At 30.1% G+C, this 25,654-nt stretch overlaps 2 protein-coding genes across 2 annotated transcripts in view; one reads left to right on the top strand and one right to left on the bottom strand.

The window, feature by feature from the left end:
- Positions 1-25,654, top strand: part of LOC109600372 (RNA polymerase-associated protein CTR9 homolog) — a 357,258-nt gene that overhangs the window by 175,827 nt on the left and 155,777 nt on the right. The window lies entirely within an intron of this gene.
- Positions 2,900-3,728, bottom strand: LOC109604186 (pheromone-binding protein-related protein 6). Its single transcript, XM_020020715.2, has 6 exons — positions 3,622-3,728; positions 3,493-3,571; positions 3,388-3,434; positions 3,302-3,337; positions 3,145-3,250; positions 2,900-3,090 (listed from the first exon to the last, which is right to left on the bottom strand). Exons 1-6 carry the CDS (start codon positions 3,676-3,678, stop codon positions 3,011-3,013), a joined length of 405 nt encoding a protein of 134 aa, XP_019876274.1. The 5' UTR covers positions 3,679-3,728; the 3' UTR covers positions 2,900-3,010.

The following is a 25,654-nucleotide window of genomic DNA, read 5'->3' as shown; positions in this document are numbered from 1 at the left end:
TTCGTTTCCTGAAAGGTTAGTATCTGGAGATTGCGTGGGCCAAGACAAAATATTGATGGTTTGATCTGGTAACCAATCTATCACCTTAGTTTCATTTGTGTTTCTTATTGTTATTATGTTTAAACACATTAATGGCATCGTTTCTTCAATACGTGAAAGCAAATTATTGTTTAATATATCCCAGTATATAAATCGATCCATGTATCCTTTAATAGAATGATTGTATCACAGTGGGTATAACAAAGGTTTGAAAATTGATTTGAACAACATTAATTACCTTAAAAACAAATCAAACTGACAATTATTTATATTAAAAAGGAACAGAATTTATTAAAGTTTTTACATATTGATGAAGTTGTACAAAGCTTTAATTAGGTAACATCAAGGTATCAAAGTTGTTGAATGGCCAACTCCTCAAAATAAATCAGAGATATATTTTCAGATATCTCCATAATATGTATATTAAAAGTTAATTTATCATCAAATAACACTTTTAAATGCTCTCAAGAAACAATGAGTTTGACTCTACGAGTAAGGGAGCAACTAAATATTTAAATTATTTTACAATTGTAAATCCTCACAATCAGAGCCAGTATTGAATGAATGGAAAAACCTGTACTCATCAGCAAACAATAGATCATTACAATTAATGAACAATAGTAAATTATGAATGAATAGTTACCAAATAGTTTCATACTCGCAGTTAATTCCATCGATGTACAAAGAAAGTTAAGCAAAGAAACGTTTAATCAGTGTCATTTAAAAGAGGTGTGTTCTTTTTGATCTACGAGACACCTACTTTTTAAAAGTTTCACAAAACTAGACGATTATTATCCCCGACATCCTTAAAGTATCTCACTTGACAATAAATTTTGCGGCACCACTTTAAATTTCAAGGTAAGTTTACAAACTAGTGTAAAACTGAATGAACTCACATACATTACACAACTCGAAACTCGTTCATTCACAATGGGACGGCGTAGTAAAATATTACAATGGACTACCATAATAAATCTCACCACACCGACAATTACTCTCCTTATTGACATATTGCTACTACTGTCGGTGAGTTGCAAGGAAAACATATTTAGGTAAATTTAAGGCTATTTAAGTCAACCAGGTACCAGATGTTCAGGAATTTGGAATCGACAACTGGACAATACCACGTGTTTTGTGTACTACTGTATGTAGTTCAGGTAACTTATAATTATAACGCGTCATATCACATACTACAAATTATTATAATAGGCAAAGGCAATATGGAAAGTAATTTATGTTTTAGGCTCATGATTTATTTGAATACAATTTTATATTTATTTAATATTTTTGTATTAAACTGTATATACAGCAACGTCAAGGTCGTCCTGAAACCTGGACCAACGGAGAAATTAAGGAGTGGCAGGTTCAACATATTTTTGTAACGTTTGAAAATAGGCCAAATGACGAATCAACCATTAGAAAGGGTGTGCCAATTCTCCCAAAGATGATTACGACAATTTTCGTCGGCCTTGACAAAGGATTGAAGATGGAAAATCTGATAAAACAATACTTAGGTAAGTAGGTACGTAGAGTCTAAAGGATCAGTGCAATTGTCTACAGCTTCCAAATTTTAAATCGTACTTAAAGATGAGCTCCTTTAGTCAAAAGAAAAGGCTTTCTGCTTCTTCATTGCTAAAATCATATGTCTCTTTAGAGACTTAAAGGAAGCTTCAAACTGTTAAAAATACCTCATTATATAGTCCACGTATTTTTTCATGTACATTTTCATACTTAATTTTCAATCAGTTGAGAGAGATAGATTAAATTAACTTACATATTTAATCTCTTAAATAAAGAATTTTTCTTAAATTTACGTAGTTTGTTATTTATGGCCAATTTTAAATATTTAAATTCTGCACCTGGTGTTGAAAACTTCTAATCCCATAAGTTCCAATGCATCAAAAAATTTGAATCAAATTATGAGGAGGGCTGACATGTGCGATGCTCGTAAAGCACGTACCTTGATCTTACAATAGTTAAGTGACCGCTTTACAAGGTGTTTAACGTCGAAAAATATTTCTTTTACGGCTACGAGAGCCCCACTAAGTATCAGCATTGTTGCATTTCACACTTTAGTAAACATGGCATGCATTATACAAGAAGATTTCATTCATCTTTACTACCTCCACGTACAAAGGACCAATAATAAAAGTCAAGGGATTTATTGCACAAAGTCCAATACTATCATATTTTTATACTACCCTTGAAATTCTTTTCTAATTTTTAATTTAAAATATTTTAATTATTTTGATAAAATGTGTTTATTAACATTAAATTAATTAAAAGCAATTTAATTTTTACATTCAAAAAATTGCATAATAATTTTATAATCTTTATTTGGAGAAGCACTTTTTCTTCTGATATATTTCCACAAACACAACTTGAAAACAATTAAAAATAATACCCAAGAACCAACTTTGAACAGATGCACAAATTAATAAATTTCCTAAGAATCTTAAAGATCGAGAATTAAAAACTGGGGGTGGTCTTGGTCTTGGATAAATTGCCCGAACGAGCCAGACGTTTGGTAATTTTATAGCCAATTTAAATTTTTTTACATAATGGTCGTGTTCCTGCGATCTTTTTTGGCTCATTGCGTTCGTTACAAGGAACACGTGTAGCTGACGAAAATTTCTAACAGTAGTGAAAATTAAGCGCGCAATTTTCTACCTGAATAAATCTCGTGAATGGAACCGGGGCTGACAAAAGTTGGATGTTTCTTTGACTGTATTCTGATTTATGGAAGCTGTTCGATTGTCGGCCACTTTCGAATGCCCGTAACCAGAATTTTAAGATCGGGACACGATTTTTGAATTGACCGATTAGTTGGTGTTGTTGCTTAATGAAATAAAAAGTTAGGTAATATGCTCAATATATATTTAACAATTACTAAATATATGCAAGTCAAATGTCGTTGCCATGGTCAAACATATGGTAAATAAACTCATCATAAGTTCATAGTTATACAAATTTAAACAAAGAACCAATTGTTGGGATCAGCTTCAAACATACAGTAGTTAAAGTTATAAGCTTTCTCCGCTAAATCGGCTCCTGCAAATTATTTTAAAATTAACTTTATTTATTATAAATTGTGAGATAACTCACCTTCAATATGTCTGCATTGATTGAGTGCTGCCATGAGTAAATCCTTAATTTTAGGATGTGCACTATCCTCAATAAAACTATATTCTATCTCTCCAGATGGGCTCATCTAAAATACCTTACTTAAGCAATTTATTACAAAGAAATAAAACAGAATTACCCATTTCGACTCCAGCATAAGACATTTCATATATTCCTAGAAATATAGTTTGATTAACTCATCACAGGCATAAAAGTTTTACTTACCATCATTTTCGGGTCCTTGTTTTTGATGTCATATTTTGTATGATCCTCTTAAAAATTATTATTAGAATATTATTTCATTTCCTTATTTTAACATTACTAAGTTACCGTCTGTTATTCCACTTTTTTTGATGCACGTGTCGTGAATGTCATCAATAAATTCTTGCAAGTCACTAGGAATTTCCACCTGCACCAATTTTTATTAATTAATTACATAATTAATTTAAGAAAAATTACCGAGAACACTCCGACAGTCAAAAGTGCCAGCACAAAAACGACTGATTTATTTGCCATGTTTAACTTTTAAATTACGAATGCGGCGTCTCTTCGTTTTTATACAAAAAGTTAAACCACTAGGAAATATTAATGAGATGTAATTAAATATTGTAATATCTGCTTTCAACTCATTACAACAGCCCGCAATTGTATTAAATTACGGTCTTGTGCTTTTTAATTTTGTCAATTTATGTGTCAGGAGTTTTAAAATGTACATGTATTAGATGAAGAAATTATATGGAATTTACGACGGAACTGTTATTTCTTTTGTGACTAAAATTTAAGTCACAGAGACATTTTTGAAAACAAGAATAATGTTATTAAAATTAATGTGTACTTTTATTTACCTAATATTTCAAGGAAATTGCTAATATTCGCTGGTTGACCAAACCTTTCTTATTCCATTGTAACTTTTCCAAAATTTTTAAACTATACTTTTAATTTTGAGAGTTCCTTGAACATTTTTCAATATAACTCGAGATCTAATTAACCGATTCGACTAAACAAGCATTCAAATTAAAGATAAGTGAACATTCCTTTATATAATTAATTATGAAAAGTCTATTTGTCAATCCGAAATGGATACCTAAAATTGTGTGTAGCCCATTTGAAAGCGGTACACCCCCATAAAATTTGTTTTTGTCCGATTTTGACTAATGTTCGTTTCAATTATAAGCATGTAAATATATACTTATAGATAAAATGTCACGTTTTTTGTTGCAAAACCAAAACGTACAGGGTAATTTTTTAGGCATGAAAATTGGAGAAATCATTTTTTTTTTACAAAAAATTTCACTACATCATCCCCTGAAATTGGTATATACCATATTTTATAGAAAAATTGGTTTAAAAATTTTTGAATTTTTAACATAAATGTGCCAATTAAAGGGGCAGATGAATGACATTCATCGTATATATAAAAATATATGAAAACTCTAGTAATTATATATTTATTGTATATATATGGTTATAGTTATATACAAGAACTCAGAAACTCCAAAAACTATATATGAAATATAGAAATATAAGGAAAATGTGAAAAAAAAAATTGAATTACATATAAATAAATCTATTGAAAAACATCTATCTAAATCTATCTATTTGTGTATCTATCTATCTAAATTTTTATGATATTTTCACGATTCATGACTTAAATGTATAAATTTAAAATATTTATTAAAAAACTCAGTACGCATTAGGTTTCGAATGCGAAAATTTTCTCTAAATGGTTAGAATAATCGATTAACCTCAATACCCTTTTTGTAGAACCTTTAATTTTCTACAAAAATGTGTATTGTGCATTTTATAAGATTTATTTATGTACGAGTTATAGAATTTAGAAATAAAAAAGATTTTTTTGTTAAATTCTTCAACCTTTGACCTCCAATAACTTCTAAACGACAAGAGTTATAAAAAAATTGTAAGATACTTTTTTGTAGAGCGTTTAATTGCCTATAAAAAATGTAAATAGAAATTTTCTGAAGGATCAAGTAATGGCAAGATATGTATTTTGCCACACGGGACTGAAGAAAAAATGGAAAACTGAAATGAGAAAGACTTTCCTATTAATATTAAGAGTTCACAGAGCATTTTTTAAAAGTGTCTAGGAACCAATTTCTCAGTGTCGGAACTTCGGAAAAATAGTCGATTTTTTTGACCCACCTTAATATACATGTTCATAATTCTGTGAATAAATTAAAAATCATATTCATTTTATGAATTTATTTTTTATATCAAATAGTTTGCCTAATAAACTGTTAAAAATTGCATAAATTATCTTATTTTTGAAGAATATTGAAATATTATAGTACTAGTATAGTCCTTATACTATAATATTTAAATAATCTTGAAAATTAATATAATTTGTGCTATTTTTGACAGTTTTGACAGACTATTTGATTAAAAACACGCCTAAAAATTATCTTGTAGGTTTTGGTTTTAGATCAAAAAACGTGACATTTTGTTTATAAATACATGTTTTAATACTTTACAATTGGAAAGAAAGTTTGTTGAAATCGAATAAAAAATATAAATTTTATGAGGAGCCACACTGTATATTGGGTGTAACAAAAATCACAAAGTGAAAATGAAGTAATAAATTATGAATTTATGAATTTTAATTTAGTTGATCAATATTCAATATTTTCACAATTGATTTCTCAAACGAATTACGGCAGCAATAATAGATAAAAATAAGCCAGGACTTTTTATGATATAATTTTATTATATCAAAAATAGATTTAATTGAATTGTTTCAATAAAAACGAGAAAAAATGTAAATATCGTCAAAAAGCTGAATTTTGGTTAATTTTCAATATCTTATTATTTTCGTAAAAGTGTTGTCTTTGCTGGAAAAATTTAAAGTGGACTTAACTTTGTGATTTCTATTACTACAAGCACGGTATGTGAATTTTCAGCTTTTATTTTATCCCAATAATCGACTATTAAGTTCGTTGGCATCTGAACAACTGATCCAATCTCAAGACTATATAAATAAAAACTGTAGAATGTTGATTTATCTTCAATTAAATCTTGAATTATGCTCTAAAAATGTTCGTGCAGCTCTGAATATTCAAAATAAATTTCAAAAATATGTGACATTTTCAGGTTTAATGCGTTCTTTTTCCAATTTGTAAACTAGTATTATTATTTTAAACTTAATTTGATATAAAATAATGTAAGATAAAACCAATCAGTACTCTCAACACAAAGTTGAAATCAAAGAGTTCGCTTAATTAAAATGATTGTGCATCCCAACATCATTAAACCAACTCCTTCGTGATAATAATAATTGAATTAAACACCGGCCGTGGCGTATTTTGGGTGAAAAAAGGGGGGTGCCTCGCACGTAGGGTACAAGTCACCGCCAAACAAACAGTAGACCGGGTCCGGAGCGTCGCAGCTGCGTTCGCCGCGCATCTCATTACATCTCCCAAACAACAGATTTTTTATCGCCTAATGCGACACAAAAAATCAGTCTAATTTATTGCGGCACTTTACTACGTTTCCATCAATTAGACTGCGCTTATATCGTCGGGGACGTGCCTGCGAAATGCCGAAATTAAATTAGCCTCTACTTTGTTTAAGCACTCGTCCATTTCAACGGGACATAATTCACTTTTTCATTTTTCCGCACCCCGGAACGGTTACAACTTCATGCGGTTCATTTTATGAGGCGTTTTTTTGTGATTTATTATTTATGCCCGGCAATTAATTCGGTTTTTATTGCGCCACGAGATAATAAACTTGAATTTGGCTTAAGTAATTGTCGCACCTAAAACACCGGTCTGTTCATTTGGGGGGTATTTATATGTTAATGTGTGTTAATTACGCGAAATATGTTTATTGCCTTATTCAAGTGTTCGGCGCAATAAACTATCTTTTGAGGGTTTGAGAGCAAAAATTGCTTTTGCAGTTTTATTACCTGCAAGTTGTGTCGTAAAACAGAGATTAAATGCATAAATATGAAACTGTTTGCACACTTTTAATTGCAGCCACATCGAGAATTGTCGACGCCGTAATTAAGTTTATAATTACAATCAGTTCAACGGAAAAATCAGGCAAAATAATTTAAAATTGATAAGCGTGTTTGTCACAACTTGAGGGGAAACATTTGTCAAAAAAATCCGTTTAATATTAATGCTGTGTGAAACCTTTTTTCTGTCAGTACAGTTGAAACCCCCATGACTTTTTCATATGCCCGGAACTCTCTGCGTTACTTTATACCGAACACGGTTAAAGGAAAGTCCGGATTCGAATTTCTTTTTATATAAAGGACCCGTAAATAAAAGAACGGCATATTTCACTGCATTTCCAAAACAAAAACCGAAGGTAATCCAGATACTTTATTTCGGTGTATCCACTACGAGTGGTTTAATCAGGAAATTGTTCATGAAAAAAACACGACCGATAGAAACGGTGAACGTTTATTTATTTGCTGCGTATCCTTTTGTCAAAGGACAAGGAAGTTGTGAGAAGATGGTGGGAATTGGAAACAATGGCGGAGTAATTGGTGAGCACAATGTGTGTATACAACGTCATGATTTTATGATTGTGTAGCTGGAAGGTTAATTTATTTATGAACATCCCGATTCGTCACAGATAGGCCATTATCTGGTGTATTTGCATACACCGATATGTAAATTACGCCACCCCTCGCATTATTTTATACAACACTTGCACATTAACTGCAGTAATGAACATATGTTTACCACGATTAAGTTTACGAGTCGCCTTGTATCGAATTTTTGAACTGATTCGCCCAACACGAAGATTAAATTATTGCTGATCCGTTGTTCGAAACTTTCAACAACTTAATAATGGAGAATTTTGTTTGCGCAGATTAATTTCTAAACACATTAAACTTCTTAGAAACACTCCATTATTACGTGAGCACAATTATTTAGTTGAAACTCGGAAGTTTACGCCGCGTCAAAACAATAAAATTTTAAACTCACCTCTTTCGATGTGGAACTTTCAATTTCACAAAAACGCCAATACATTTCGCCCCGAAACGTTATTATAACTCTCGGACAAACAACTTACAAAAGATTACATTTAAAAAATCAATATTTGAAGAAGTTTTACTAAACTTTATTTTAGAACTTAGCCCCAGGGTACAGTTCACAACTTCAATCTTCCTCTTTATACCTCGACTGTCCGCGATACAATTTGAGGGTGGTTTCTTTGGCACCCCCACAAAAAACACACCCGACGTTCGCACGTCGATATAGCTTTTAAAACGGCGTTGCTTCGCATATTTTTGCTTATTGAAATACCCAATTCGTAAATGAAAAAAATAGATTGTGTTGTTAAGTGAAATGAATAATTTTGAATTTATTAATTTGGAATGATACGGACAGTATTGAAATGTGGAATATTAAAAAAAATATTCAACATAAAAATTAAATTATTCCAGACACAATATAATATTATAGAACGATTAACAATTTTAAAAACTTTTTTGAAATACTCCTTTTATTCAATGGGCACAATTATTTAGTTATATCTCAGAATTTAGTGCATGTTAAAACAATAAATTTTAAATAAACTGCAACTTGCTTTTTCTTTATTTCCCAGAAACTTTAATGTAAGACTTGGACTAGCAACTTACAAAAGATTGCTTTATACAAAATCAATATTTGGGAAAGGTTTACTACTTACTTTATTTTAGAGTTTTAAAAATCAGAATGTGATGTAAACCATAATTTTTTTTTATTTTGAATTATATGACAGTATTAAAAGTTAAAAATCAATATATTTGAACAAGTTTCGAGTTATATTAAGTTTATATCATTCAAAATAAATAAATAAATTTTCTAGATTCCTGGATAATGGATAATTATTATTAACTATAATTTATGAATATTAACTTATGAGTACTTTAAAATGCTCATAACTTTTTAAAAATGCTCCCTTATTCTATGAGCATAATTATTTAAATATATTTCAGAATTTGTAGCATGTCTTGAAACATCAATTTCTCCAGAAACATTAATATAACTCTTATAACATAATTAGAGTATGAAGCAAAATGCGTATTTTTAAATTTATTAATTTTGATTCAAATGGTGATCAAATTAAATTGTAGGGAAGTTAATGAAACTATTTTATTGGAACAAATTTACAAACTGTGTGAATTCGAATTTATAAAGTTATACCACTCAGCACAAAAATTAAATTATTCTAGATTCGTTGTTTGAAACTTTTACAATACAATAATGTAGAATTATAAACAACTTTTATTTATGGAGATTAATTTATAAGTACATTAAAAGCTCCTTTATATTTTGAGTATAATTGTTTAGTGGCATTTTAGAATTTAAAGCCTGTTGAAACTATAAAATGTAAAACAAGGTGCAACTTATCTCTTTGTCTTGGATCTTTCATTTCTCCAGAAACTTTATTATTACTCTTGGACAAATATGTGATGACCTTATAAATAAATCAATATTTGAGGATGTTTACTACTTTATCTTAGAGTTTTAAAAAACAGATTGTGTTTTTAAGCTAATTACATAATTTTACATTTGTTAATTTTTGATTAAATTGTCAGCATTAAAATGAAGGAAAGTTAAATAGTCCAATATAATGGAACAAGTTTACAAGTTAAGTTAATTCTAATTTTTAAATTTATACCACTCAGCACAAAATTATATTACTGTAGATTCGTTGTTTGAGACTTACACAATACAAAAAGGAGTATTATGAACAATTTTTATTTGTGGAGATTAATTTATAAGTACATCAACTTTTTTGAAATGCTCCTCTACGAACACAATTATTTAGGTATATTTCAGAATTTACAGCATGTCAAAGCTATAATATGTTAAACAAGCTGCAACTTACTCTTTGGCCTTGAAACTTCCATTTCTCCAGAAACAAACGACTTACAAAAGATTACATTATAGAAAATCAACATTTGAGAAAGTTTTCCTAAAATTTATTTTAGAGTTTTAAGCATCAGATTGTGTTGTAAAGTGAAAGTCATAATTTTGAATTATAAAAACGGTATTAAAATTTGAAAAGTTAAAAAATTCAGTAAATAGGAACAAGCTTCGAGTTAATTTAATTTATATCTACTTTAAAATGCTCTTAGCCTTTGTGAAAGGTTCTTTTATTTTATGAACACAGATACTTAGATACATCTCAGAATTTACAGCATGTTAAATCTATAAAATATTTAACAAGCCTCAACATTCTCTTTGGACTTAAAATTTCTAATCCTCCAGAAACGTTATTATAAAATATTACAATTACAAAAAATCAATATTTGAGGAAGTTTTTAAAAACTTTATTTTAGAGTCTTAAAAATCAAATTTTGTTGTCAAGTGAAAGGCATATATATATATATATATATATATATATATATATATATATATATATATATATATATATATATATTTATATATATCAGAATATGTAGCATGTCAAAACTATTAAATATTAAACAAACTAAAACTTGCTCTTCCTCAATATATACAAAAAATTAGATTATAAAAGATCAATATTTTATTTTAGAGTGTTAGAAATTAAATTGAGTTGACAAGCGAAATAACATACTTAATTTCAAATATAGCAGAAAATATAGAGGTCAAAATTGTCCAATATATTGAACCGGTGGACATTTTAATACCATGACGTGCACACAAAAAAACATAAAATGTGGCATTAATTTGTTATTATCCTGTACCTGATTAAACCTAGAAACATCCCGTCTAGAAATTTGTGTTAGCAATCCGGTGAGAAAAAATGGGGCAAGGGAAACTGTGGCCGACAAAAACCAGAATTTACGACGCGTGTTTGGCCATGACAGATAATTACCGGCCACGAAATACTTATAAGAAAATATTACATCAAAGATAGTAGACGGTCTAAACCATCTTAGGCACTTAATTACGACAAAAAGGCTTAACACTGTTGGGGTTGTAGGTAACGACCTCAGTTGGCTCGTTGCGGGGCGTGTATCGTTTTATTTCAAGGGCTGGTTTGGTGTCGGTCTGATGTATCGATACACGGCGACGTTAATTACGACAAAACCAACACAAGATATTCCTAACGGAATTGCTTGTCTACAATTATCAAAATCAATTTGTAATAATTTTCCGGTTATCTTTCCGTTCTTGTGCCGGGTAAAAAACCCTCGTAACGTCGCAGACTCCGAAGGGCCTTCCCAATTCAATTTATTGAAAGTGATAAATGATACAAAAAGACAAACCATTTAAAAGTGTTTCCTTTGTGCTTTAATAATGTTCTCACAATACATGAGCCCATTTAAAATCAAAATATCACACCCTTTTGCGAGACACTGATGAGTTAAAGTGTATAGAGGTGACAATGCGGCCTTGTTACATTTTAAGATTAACAAAGGAATTCACCCCTCGTCGGAATTGTTGGTTTAAGTGGTTACGTTCGCCTCTGGTGGATTTTAAAACCGAACGCAATGAATTCCACAATTGAATTATGCAACAATGTACCACTCAATTGTTGAAACGGGGGATAAAGGCATATCTGTATGAAATCTTAGCAATTGGGTTGCGTTTGGCATTTGCAAATTTCTATAAAACATTATAATGGGTACCGGAAATTAACGTTTAGTTTTAAAACAATATAACTTTCTTTGAAATAATTTTTATTCAACAAAATAATTACCATTAAAATCAACAATTTTTTACCAACGAAATGTTTGACAACAGTAAACAATATCACTTGGAGACGTATCTGGTCAATGCGGTGGATGAGGTAAAATCTTCCGAAATAATCTTCTAAAACTAACTTTGAGTTTCTAGTGTCTGATGTGGTCCTGGGTTATCAAGAAAAAGTATAATAATACCTTTTGTATTAACTAATGAAGCCCGTCATTGAAGTTTTTCATGAACTAGGTCAATCTGTAAGCAATATTTAATTGTATTAATCGTTTGGTATAAACTGTAAAAGTTATTCTGGCAAAGAACTAAAAAATTGGTTTAATAAATGGGAACAATGTAGTGTAAAAGTTTACAAAGAAAAATTAAACTCTTTGTAATTTCTTCCATATTCCAATAAGGGAAGACCAAAAGTCAAACAAATATTCTTATGTTATGTTCACTCAAGTTTCAGCAAAATAATTACAGTTTTACAAGAAAATTCAAGCCACAAAAAAAGAGAATAAATTTTTGGTTTAAGCTTCTCTTCAGCATTAAATTCTTTATTATTAAATATAAAAGTAAATAATAATCACATGAAGACATATATGGAGTATATGGTGGATGAGATAAAACTTTCTAAATAACCTTTCTTTGAGTTTCTAATTACACATGATATCTTGGTTTGTCATGAAAAAGTATAATTTCTTTTCTATGGACTAAGGAACCTTGTCCTTGCATACATTTTTTCTGAACTAAGTTAATTTGCAAGCAGTACTCAGTTGCATTAATCGTTTGATATAAAATATAAGGTTATTCTGGCAAGGAACTAAAAACACTGTTCTAATAAATTGGAACAATCCCATGTAGTGTAAAAGTTTACAAAAAAAATTAAACCCTTTGTAATTCTTCCATGTTCCAATAAGAGAAGACCAAAAGTCATACAAATATTGTTATGTTATGTTCACTCAAATTTCACTAAAATAATTACAATTTTACAAGAAAATTCATGCCACGAGAAAAGAGAATGGATTTTTGTTTTAACTTTCTCTTCAGTATTAAATTCTTTATTATTAAATATAAAAGTAAATAATAATCACACGAAGACATATCTGGGGATATGGTGGATGAGATAAAACTTTCTAAATAACCTTCCTTTGAGTTTCTAATAGCAGATTATGTCTTGGTTTGTCATGAAAAAGTATAGGTCCTTTTCTATCTGTCCTTGTATACATTTTTTCTGAACTAAGTCAATTTGCACACAATACACTATTGCATTAATCGTTTGGTGTAAAATCTTTGTTAGGTAATGTCTACTATTCTAGTAAAAAACTAATATATTGAGGCAATCCTCCATGATATGTAAAAGTTTATGGAGCAAAATGCCAAAAGGGAAAAGTCAAATATTGTTCACAGGTACCTCTTACGGTATATACGTCATAGTGATCTAAATTTGGGATATTTATAAAATCTTCCATATATCCTTTTCCATATTTGGTTGTAAGTTATTATCAAACAAATCTCTTAATTCTTCTGAGAATATAATTGAACTGAATGATGTGATTAAAAACAATGAGTCTTCTCCTACGAGTGGAAAAGCATCACAAATTAATATTTAAATTATTTCTTAAATAGCAGTCTTGACAATAAGAGACAGAATTGAACTTGTTTTTTTAATCATTAGCAAACAATAGTTTGTTAATGGGCAATGATAAATCATTAATGAATATAAGAAAAAGAAGTGGGTCAAGATTGGATCCTTGTGGCACCCCATGTAGAGACGAACTGCTTCTTACAGACCAGACCTGACAATCAGAGACAGAATTAAGAGAATGGAAAATCTTGAAATGGACCAAAATTAGATTCTTGTGATAAACCATGTAGGGTTCATCTCAAAATTACTTTTTGACTATTATTTTTAAAAATAGAAAGAAATGTTTATTTAAAAGATACTTGAGAATTCATATAACGCCACCGAATCACACCGATAAATTCCCCTACTCAAAAAAACCTTATTTAAAATTCATAATTCTCATGCCTCTCAATGGCAGCGGAGTTAATTTCAGTGACTCGTTATACCTGGCCTTTGCATAAAGAACTGTTGACATACCTTGATAAATTATAATGGATTACGACCAATTTATATTAGCCAACAAATAATAATTACACGAGTGAGCGGTCCCGAATTCAAAAACGAAGTAACGTACAACACACATAATCGATCCCGACTGGTTCCCCAGTAACGGCTCCACACATGAGTACGCGACACTTCATGTGACATTATAATAGGTGACTGACAGGTACTTAGGTGACAATCACAACGTTCCGTGCATGTGCGCTGATTGCTTGCCGCGTACAAGAGAAATCCGTTCACATCAAACGCTACACGTAGACTCTTTGTGGGGGATTACAAGAACCGCAAATTTACCCAGATTAAAACTGAGGAACCGATCTAACGTGCAAATTAGCTTTAGAACGCAGCTATTGTATCCAAACTGCGCGTTTACAATGGAAAACTTGACATCTTGAGCCGTCTTTAATAGCTTTTTCCATCGCGGTGCCAGTTTTTGACACCATCACCTTTCACGAGCGAAAATGTGGCAAATGACTTGCAAATGTCGCCGCGCTTATGCACATTGTTTTCCGATGCGTTTCCACCGACAGGTAAATTGCAACAGATCGTCCGCCGATAAGAAACGAAGTGCTTTCAAATGCTGATGGGGTTTTAAAACGTTCGTTGATATGAAAAAGGTGTAAGGTGTTGGGTTTCATTGCACATTTTAAGCTATTGTTCGTCGTTTTTGTTACAGTGAGAAGACAGTTACGCCGTAACAACCGTATCATTCCGTAAAACGGAATTTATTATTTTAATATAGGACGACGGGATGGCTTCCTCGATGACTCGGACGAATTCGATCGAGGAAATGTGCACGTCCACGGTGTAATTTATCAGAAAATAATTTAGTGAGTGGACGAAAATTTTGTAATTCGTTTTAAAATTGTTTACACTGGAGTAACTTAATCGTTTGAAGCGGTGTTTCGCTTGAAGTACAAGCTTTATGATATTAATGCGAGGTCAGCAACTTCGTAAAATGCATAATAGAATTGCATTAATGTTCGAGCTTTTGTTTAATCTGTGACAAAATGGTAATCGACTGCGTCAATATTTTTGTTTCCGCGTTAGGTTGTAGATTGTATTGTATTGTTCTTTCAGCTACGTTATGCCGTGCAGAATTGACGAAACATCTACATCCATTTGCAAAAATATAATAATTTACTAATCTCTCACAAAAATCTTAAAAAATTAGTTGGCTTGTCGAAGAAAAACGACGTACTCCGAACTTACCTTTTCAAATCAATCTATTTCTCAGTTACGACGAAAACTATGTTAAACCTTCAACTTTATTTCCCTCAGTTATTAATCCCTCGTTTTATTAATAAAAAAACACTCTTTACCATGAACGTTGTTATCGAGTACCCATAATAAGATCTCGCAAAGGAAACTTCAGCAAGCTAAACAGTTTAATCTCGAAGAGAAGCTTAAATCCAATTTGTTTTCTTGTGGCGTGAATTTACTTTAAGAACGTTAGCAAAAAAATTGTAATTATTTTGTTGAATCTTGAGCTGCATATTCCATAAAATGTACCCCTAAACAATATTTATGCAAGAAGTTTGGTCTCCCCTTTTAGGAACATAGGAATATTATGATGGGTTTAATTTTCCTTATAAACTTTTACACAACATGGTAGATTATCCCAGTTTATTAAAATGCTTAATTTTTTGGTTATTGGTTAGAACGGAAGACATAACTTTACATTTATATCTTTTGCTTGCAAATTGACCTAGTTTATGAAAAGCTTACGCAAGAACAAGCTTGATTAGTCAATAGTAGTATACTTTTTTCATGACAAGGCCACATCTGGTATTGGAGGCACAAAGGAAGTTTTAAAAGGTTATCTAGAATCCCACCTCAGCCACCAAATAGCTCAGATTTGTCTCTCTGTGATTATTATTTATTTTGTCTTTTAGTAATAAATAATTTAATCCCAAGGAGAAATGTAAACTTAATTTGTTTTCTCGTAACATGAATTTACTTGAAGAACATTGTTAAAAAATTTAATCTCTCCTTTTTGAAACATATGAAGACATAAACTTACATTTTATATCAACTGTCTTTTACTTGCAAAAACTTACTTTTTTTCATAACAATACAAGACGATATCTGGTATTAGAGACACAAAATAAACTTTAAAAGATTATTTAGAAAGTTCTACCTCATACACCATATACCTCAGATATGTCTCTCTGTGATTATTGTGTACTTTTGTCTCTTAGTAATAAAGAGTTTAATTCTGAAGAGAACCTTGAGCCCAATTTGTTTCCTCGTGGCATTAATCCACTTGTAGAAGGTTGGCAGAAAATTGTTATTTGCATTTTGTTGAACCTTGAGTTTAAATCTGATGGTACATATCATGTAAGTGGTACCTGTAATCAATATTTGTGTACGAAGTTTGGTAGTTCCTTAATGGGAATTTTTCTTTATAATTTTTTACACATGGTGGTTGCTCCCAGTCTATGAGAACATATTAATATGTTTAGTTTCTTGCCAGAATAGAATACATTGTCTTACATTTTATACCAAATGATTAATTCAACTGAGAATTTAGAATTGCAAATTATATGTCTAGAATTCAACAAATAATTTAAATATTCATGTGTCTGATTATTTGTAGAATCAAATAGATCACTTTATATATAATTATTTTCTGCAGCCCAACTTTACTATCAAATATTCAACTCTCTGCAACTTACCTTTAATAGACATGTTATGGATTTATTTGATTCTACATAAATTCTCTTGGATTCATCTTGATAATTTGTTAAAATTTTAACAAACTTTGTTCATTGAAACTGGATTATTCTTCTTCAGTTTGTATTCATAAAGGAAAGGATGCAGAGGCGATTTTTGAATTACCATGAGTTTAGGTCCGATGGTACATAAGAGAATTAAGATGAGTTTAATTTTCTTTCATAAATTTTTACACAACACAGTTTATTAGAACATCTTCAATTCATTTTATATCAAATTATTAATACTACTCTATATTGCTAGTTCATAAAAAAATATTATCCAGAACACAAACCATATCTGGTATTAGAGACTCAAAGGAAGCTTTAAAAGTCTTTGTCTTCAGTAATAGATAATTTAATCATGAAGATTATAGAACATTGGCAAAAAACTAGTTATTTTGACCTTTCAGTTTAAATTCTATGTTCCATATTCCATAAGAGATACCTTAAGTATTATTATATACATTATATTTGTGCAAGATCTTTGGCCTTCTCTTTATTGAACCATAGGAGCAAATTTTGTAATTCGTTTTAAAATTGTCTATACTGGAGTAACTTAATCATTTAAAACACAGGCTTTATGGTATTAATGTCACACCATCAACTCCGTAAAATGCATAATAGATTTACATTAATGTCCGAGCTTTTATTTAGCATATGATAAAATGCTAACGGTCTGCGTTATTATTTTTGTTTATGTATTAGTTGTAAAATGCAGCGCTACTGTCGTTTCAGCAATATTGTGATATGAAAACTTGATCAACATAATAAATTAAATTGGAAAGAAAACTACGTATTCCGACCTTGTCTTTTCCAGTCTTTGGGTCTTTGCATCACCAGTTCCACTAATGAAACCCACATCAATTCAATCTATTTCCCAATTACGGCGAAAACGGTGTCAAACCTCCAACTTCCATAATTCCCCTCAATTATTAATGCCCCGTTCTACTCGTACCTAAAACACTCTTTACCATAAACGTGGTTGTCGTAGAGCACCCGCAATAAAAGCTCGCGTCTCCGCATTCCGTATGCAGCGGCTCAATTATACGGGGACCCAGCACGCGTACACTCTATATTTGATGAAGACACGTTTCCACCATGCGAACTTCATTTTAATTCAGTATTCATTTTTTTGAAAGCGAACGAAAGGATGCGCTTAACATAAGGACCGTCGTAATCTAATGAATATTAGATGAGGTTGAAAAGTTGAGGTCACACGAAATGCTAATGCAATTATTGAGATCCTGGCTCCGTTCCTGCGGCAGGTCGGTCGTGATTTTTAAAGAAGCACAATTAATTATTCAAGAAGGTAATTCGATAATTGCGTTAATAAATCATAAACGTTTGCCGTAAAATTCGGCTGCTGTTTAATGAATTTTCGATTTGAATTTCGCTATTTTTGACCCACTAATCTGTTTAACCGCTATGACGAATTAGTATGTTTGTGGATGGACTACGGTTCTATATGTAACAAATACATATTATTAACGACGTGTATCACATGCATTAAATATAATATAAGCAAACTCATGTTTTGTTAATTAACAAGCCAAAATTAAAAGCTAGTTTCAAATTCATATTAATTACTTAACCACTTTATCGAATTGATTTAAAATAGCAAAAAAAATTGTTAGTTCATGATTTATTTGAATAAATTTTATTTTAACATTTTCCTATTAAACTATATATATATATATATATATATATATATATATATATATATATATTATAAACTTTTCTATGTACTTTTTAATTATTTTATCTATTCTCTATATGATATCTTTAATAAATAGACATGTTATGGAAATATTTGATTCCGCATAAATTCTCTTGGATTCATCTTGATAAATTGTTATAATTTTAACAACCTTTGTTCATCGAAACTGGATTATTCTTCTTCAGTTTGGATCCATAAAGGAAAGGGTGGAGAGGCGATTTTTGAAATACCATGAGTTTAGGTCCGATGGTACATAAGAGAATTACGATCAGATTAATTCTCTTTCATAAACTTTTACACAACATGGTAGATTACCACAGTTTATTAGAACATCTCCATTTCATTTTATATCAAATTATTAATACAACTCTATATTGCTCGTAAATTGACCTAGTTCATGAAATAAATTTTATTTTAACATTTTCCTATTAAACTATATGTATTTGTTGTAAACTTTTTTATGTATTTTTTAATTATTTTATCTATTCTCTATATGACATCTATAATATATTTTCCTATTAAACTATATATATTTTTTTTAAACTTTTTTATGTAGTTTTTAATTATTCTATCTATTCTCTATATGACATCTATAATATATTTTGAGTCGAAATTCCACACTCTAGAAAATCCAGTCTTGGGTCCCTTCTTTCCCTTCTATTAATGAATGATTGTAATAATTTATTGTTTTCTGATGATTTCAAGATTTTCTCTTCAGTTATTTCTGTCTCTGATTTTGAGGAATTAAAATTACAAATTATGTGTTCACGAAATAATTTAACTATTGATGTGTCTGCCCTTTCATTTATAGAATCAAACCCATTGTTTTTAATTACATCATATATAATTCTTTTTTTGAACCCAATTGTGTTATTAAAGATTTGGGAACTCTGTTGATGATGAACTAACTTTTAATAAACATGTTATATAGATATTTAGTTCTGCATAAAATCTCTTAGATTTTATCTTGTCGCCATTTTAACAACCTTAATAACGTAACTATAGGTATCGATTATTGACCTTCAATTTGAATTCATATTACAAAACTTACAAACAAATTTTGATTTTGATTAGAAGTTTGATTTTTTCTTATTGGAATAAAAGAATTACAATGAGTTTGATTTTTCTTTATAAACTTCCACACAACAATCTGTAAAAACTACTCTTCTTTCTGTAATTTAAATAATTGTACTCATAATTTTTTAGAGCAATTATTTGTCTCAAAAATAAAAATATATGAAAAAGTCTTAATTTTATGTGTATATTTTGTTTTTTGCCATATAAATAAGCACAAAGCTTTATAATAAACTGTAACGATCCTCCCTCCGTGCGTCAAAGAAACAAAATGACAATGCTGATAAAACACTTCCAGCTGTTTTGACACGGACGTATAATTACTTTATCACTTCACCAATCTTCAGTTTTATATAAACATAATTACAGAAAAGTTGAATCGAGTGGGACGCCAACGCCATTTATCCCCAAGGTAACTTGATCCTGGATTAGGGTGTCTAGCAACTGTCACCATTTAACAGTTACGGCAACAGCAATGATTTTTTTATATCCGCCAAAGGTCAGCGTCGTTTTAAACGATTTATTATTTATGTTTCATTGTGAGTGGGGTCATTATGAGCTGATAAGAATCGACGTGTGTGCATACATTTTGAAATGTATTAAAGAACTGATACAATCAACGCTTATTTTTTTAAATACATTGTTGTTAAAAATGTTTGGCAGTATATTCATAATTATTGGCCAATGTGGAATTAAAAGATGGGGGATAAAAAGGGAGTCTCATTCGAGTATAACAACTCCGTTGACTGCATGAAAATTTCCATATTAAAACTTCTTAATGCTGCATCTTATGAAACTGAAACTCACTCCAGTTCATTACGTGTAAGATAAGATTTATCGCCCATTATAAAATTTTAAATCGTTACTAACTTCCAACAAATGCACCAACTTTTAATGAAAAATAGTACGTCCTCCATGAAACAAATAATTTGTTCCAAGATTATGTGGTAAAATAAATATTTGCATGTTTCAAGCAAAAAAAAAACTTCGTTAATGGGTATGGCGAAGTGTGGCTTTGATCACGGATGGAACCAGAATAAAAGGAAAACAGCTCTATAATTGTACTCAAACAAAGCGAACACGCAGTGATAAAGCAACCCACGACACGTCGTTAGGGAAAATTATCTTCCACACGCTCCAGTATTATTATGTCGTTTACCATTATTATTATTTAACATAGGAAATATTTAACGCCGACTTGTGTTCACCTAGCGGCAAAATGCCCAATATTCCAAACAATAAATGATCAAAAATCTTCGAGTCACACCTGGATGCTGCGGTTCGATATCCACACGGACCACAATAAATCATTGCACGGTTAATATTTGGCAAATTATATCAAGGTGCAAAAGTTGCCCAATAATACCCTCTTACTCCACCTCATTAAAATAATATATGACGTGGTGTGCATCCCGGACAGCTATGAAATCGTAGTAAAATGGGAAATACTCGGGCCCGCCGAACAAAAACTCCACACCAAGGAAACTTTATATAGGTTTTCAATTAGACACGGAACTTCAGAAAACTATTGTGCCCCACTTGAATGAATGGTTTACTATGTTGCGTACAATGGACACTCCAGAGTAGATTATTTGTCATTGTGGGGCGCAACTTGGTGTCCGTTTTGCGACTTGAAATTGTTCAAGATTTCGACCGCGGTCGGAGGGAACGCTCATTCATTATGTTCACGAAGAGGTAAATAAATGAAAGCGGAGTCGTTCGCAGCAACTTTCTATGCGAAATTGTATGCAAGTTTTTGCAAGCGGAGTAGAATTTTCGTTTGCAACGGAATATAATGGATACTGTACTAAATGTAATGTGCTTTCATTTCATTATTTTGCTGGGTAAAATATTTATTTTGAATTTCTGAATTATAAATAAAATAATATTAACGTAATGCTTATTTGCTGTTATAATATTATAATTAAATTGTAATTATTAAGTTTATTTCTATTTAAAATTAAATAATTGTATATAAAACATTTACTAATGTTAAAGATATCAAATTGCATAATAAATTATAGCTACAAAAAGGCACTTTTCAATGTTCAACTTTAAATTAATGTAACATTATTTAAAATAACCTCTATTCAACAAAATATCCTTCGTGATACTGAAGAAAAGATCATCCTTTGTTTTGAACTCCTTTTCAGAATTATTATGTGTATTATGTAAAAATAAAAGATTAAAGTAACTAATAATCACATGAAGAAATATCTATATTGTAGATGAGATAAAAATGGAAGATGAAACAGGACGACTTTTTTACTGAGTAATGAAAACATAAACAGTCACATTGATAATTTGGCTTCTTGGTAGCCAATATGTAAAATACAGTCATCAAAGACTTGGATTAATCACATGTAACACAACAATTAATAAAAGGCTCATTTACGTTGCATGCATGAAAAGAACTGCCCATTCTAAAACATTTTACATGAAGATTTTACACCAGATATTGCTTAATGTTTTCATTAGTACGGGTTGTTGGAGTTGTTTATCTTCAGTTGTATTCAATTCCCCTTTGAAACAGACTAATAGATGAAGAAATTATACAGGGAGATTCAATTATAAGAGTGAAAATGAGCGTTATTTTTACATTTTTGATAAAACCTCTGTTATTTATGTTAAAATACACATGATATTCAATTGAAAATTGCAAAGTTATTGATGTTTTAAGATGCATTAATTGACACATAAATAACTAACATCCTTTATAAAATTTGGGAGCACTAATTGTGTTGTAGGATGATCTTTGGTTAACATGTGTCCCAAAAATGAACTTTTATTTTATTATCAAAACAGGTGGCTTAATAGACATTTTAGTTAGATTTGGAGATCACTTGAACTGGAGTTAAATCAATAATATTTTTTTATAAAATTACAAATAATCCTTTTGAATATTTATATATCTTCTAGTCAATATTTTTACTAATATTCTAAAGGCAACAAACTAAAGAAAATAATGATCTCAGTTTTTGCCTTCTCTCCAGAATTTTTTGATGTAAGAAAATACTAATTATTATTATTTGTAAAAAAATAGATGACTAAAATAAATAATAGGCAATATTTGAAATAAATTAATTAATAAAAAGCTGATTTGTATTGCGTGCAAGGAGAAAATTGGCATGTATCAAACGCCCAATTTAGTTATCCTCATTTAATTTGGAGAAATTCTACTTTTTGATGAAATTAATGGCAGACCTATTTCCAAATATGTTGCATAAAGATTTCAAACCAGATTTTGCTTAATTTCTTCATTAGTACGGGTTACAGGATGACTTTGAAGTTATTCATCTTCATCAGATTAATAGATTTTGCTTAATTTCTTCATTAGTACGGGTTACATGATGACTTTGAAGTTATTCATCTTCACTGATATCATCAACTTTTCAACAGATTAATAGATTAAGAAATTATACAGGGTGATTCACTTATGAAAGTAAAAATGAGCATTATTTATACATTTTTGATAAAATTTCTGTTATTTAATCTAAAATACACATGGTGTTCAATTAAAAATGACAAAGTTATTGATATTTTAATATGCACAAATTGAAACGCAAATAACGAACACCCTTTATAAAATTTGGAAGTACTAATAATGGCTATTTATAGGATGATCTTTGATTAACGTGTGTCCCAAAAATTAACTTTTCAGTGTCAAAATTGGTAGCTTAATGGATATTTTAGTTAGATTTAGAGCTTAGTTGAACTGGAGTTGTATCAATACTATTTTTTTATAAAAATTCAAGTAATCCTTTTGAAGATTTATATATCTTCTAGTCAATATTTTTACTAAAATTCTAAAAGCAAGAAACTGAAGAAAATAATGATCTCAATTTTTGTTACTTCTCCAGAATTTTGTATGTAAAAAGTACTAAGTATTATTATTTGTAAAAATAGAAATAATAGGAAATATCTGAACTAAACTAATTAATAAAGGACTGATTTACATTAGGTTCAAGGAAAAAATTGAGATATGTCAAACACCTAATTTTATTATCCTCGTTTATTTTGTTGGATATCCAACTTTTTAATGAAATTCATTGGATGAAACTTCTTTCTAATGATTGATTCATCGCAGTTTAATCATAGGCCTATTTCCAAAGATGTTGTACGACGATTTTGTACCAGATATTGCTTAATTTTTCTATTGATATAGGTTCCAGGATGAACTTTACGTTGTTCATCTTTAAGCACTTATTGCCAATTTCAAACCAACGAAAACAAACTATTGTGTCTTTATAACTTATAACATTTCCTTATAAAGCAATTTCACGAATTATAGCACCCGAAGACACAATTTTAAATCCAAAACAAATGTTTTAAATACTAGAGTCAGACAAAAATTAATAGCATAGTTAGAAAGAGCATAAAAAACCTTTCAAATAATAAATACAGTTTAATACAAATATGGTAAAATATAATTTATCCAGATAAATCATAAACCAAAAACGTAAATTAGTTTTGCCCGTGCATAATATTACAAATAAATGCATTTTGGCCAAAATAAATGATGCAACCACATATTTATTTTATTTAATATCAAATGAGGTTCAATATTTAAACCATCAAATTTTAAATGTAAATCGGATAACCGTTAAATGCTGCTCCAACAAACAACACGGGATAACAACGATATAAAGAAGTTCCGTTTGTGCACAAGCTTCAGATAGTCTAAGCTATCGAAGTTATTGCAAACAGCGTCTGGGTGAAGTGACATTAAGTCCCGTAACATACGTTGGGAGTTGCAGCGTGTGTTTTAGTATTTTCATATGTTCTTTATGCTACCCACTCTTATGTGTATCGTACTTTTTGTTGATGGAGGTCCAGATATATATTTTTTATAGACTGTAGATGTAAACCGTATTATTGCGTTATAAAAATGTGCGTTATCATTGTTAATGAAACCGACCAAGCAAATTTCCGACCTGCGACAGAAATATTTTCTCACAGACCTGCATCGATTGTTGTCGAAACTCTAATGGCACAATAGACACACCAATAAAATTAAACGGGATCGTCAATGCGAGTCGGTGCCGCTTTCTATGCGCACTTGACTTTTACATTGACGAAAAATCTTACAAATATTCACCGAGGAGCAGTTTTTTTTGTGAATGAAACCCGAGTAGCTACCTGTGGCATGAATGAACCGGACAACACCCCCATAATGGGGGATCTACTTGACAATATCGTCGGATTCATTTAAAATATTGTTAGGCTTTGTAACTCGTACTATGGCTACACTCCTTCAAGCATATTTATGAATGAACTTTACATAATGAGAGGCTTTTTTGCACAGGTGTGGATTTTACACTTGCCAGGTCCATGGACATTCCGCAGAATGTATTTCGTTTGGGAATTACTGTCACAATGGATATAAAAGTCATTAAATCCGCATACTCTTTGTTATGTGGTCACTGTGAGAACATCCAATATTGGATTTGGGATGGGCGTCACCATTTCATCTAATCATATTATTATATGTTATATAAATTATACTTTCTTGATGTATTTTTTATTGTCATTCAAATACAGAATAATTTAGAAAATTAAATGTTACATTATTTAAAAATAAACATTGGAACTTTTAAGTTTCCAAAGAGACAAATTAGTAAAACTTCTTCGAATTTATTGGTGAATAAAATTTGTTGAGAAGTAATTGAAAACTTTCCTTCGTCTATTGTAAAGTTGCTTACAAACTATTTTTTAAAATTAACATTTTCAACCCGTCTTTTAAACTAATTAAAAACAACTTTTACACAGATTTAATTAAAATGTTACTGCTGCAATATTTAAGTGCATTTAAAACTTTTTATTGCCACAATAGACATTATTTAATATATTATAAATAAAATAATAGAATAATTTTGAAAAAAGTAAATTAAGAATATTTTCTACTATCTTATTTGAAAATAAAAGGAGTTTTTTAGTTTCCAAAGAAATCAATATAATAATTAGTACTTCGAATTTATTAATTATTATTTCATAAATTTGACCACATTATTAATAAAATCAAATAAATATTTTTTCTATGGAACCAAACGCAGCTTTTATTCTGATTATAAATACAGATTATGCTTTTTATCAAAACGCTGCCTCGGCAATATTTACATTAATTTGGAACTCTATAACGCTGATAATATTCATGGAACTATTATAAAATTACCCCGGTGTTTATATAACGAGGTTAATAGTAACCAGATTCTTTTTAATTTTAAATATT

Source organism: Aethina tumida, chromosome 3 (assembly GCF_024364675.1).
Source record: "Aethina tumida isolate Nest 87 chromosome 3, icAetTumi1.1, whole genome shotgun sequence".
Taxonomy (NCBI): Eukaryota; Metazoa; Arthropoda; class Insecta; order Coleoptera; family Nitidulidae; genus Aethina; species Aethina tumida.
This window is presented reverse-complemented; position numbering and strand designations above follow the sequence as displayed.

Coding starts and splice junctions, on each gene's coding strand:
- LOC109604186 (XM_020020715.2), bottom strand. CDS start 3,678: ATGGCAAATAAATCAGTCGTTTTTGTGCTGGCACTTTTGACTGTCGGA. Junction 3,251..3,301: donor TTATGCTGGAGTCGAAATGG/GTAATTCTGTTT, acceptor AAGGTATTTTAG/ATGAGCCCATCTGGAGAGAT. Junction 3,091..3,144: donor TCAATGCAGACATATTGAAG/GTGAGTTATCTC, acceptor AATAATTTGCAG/GAGCCGATTTAGCGGAGAAA.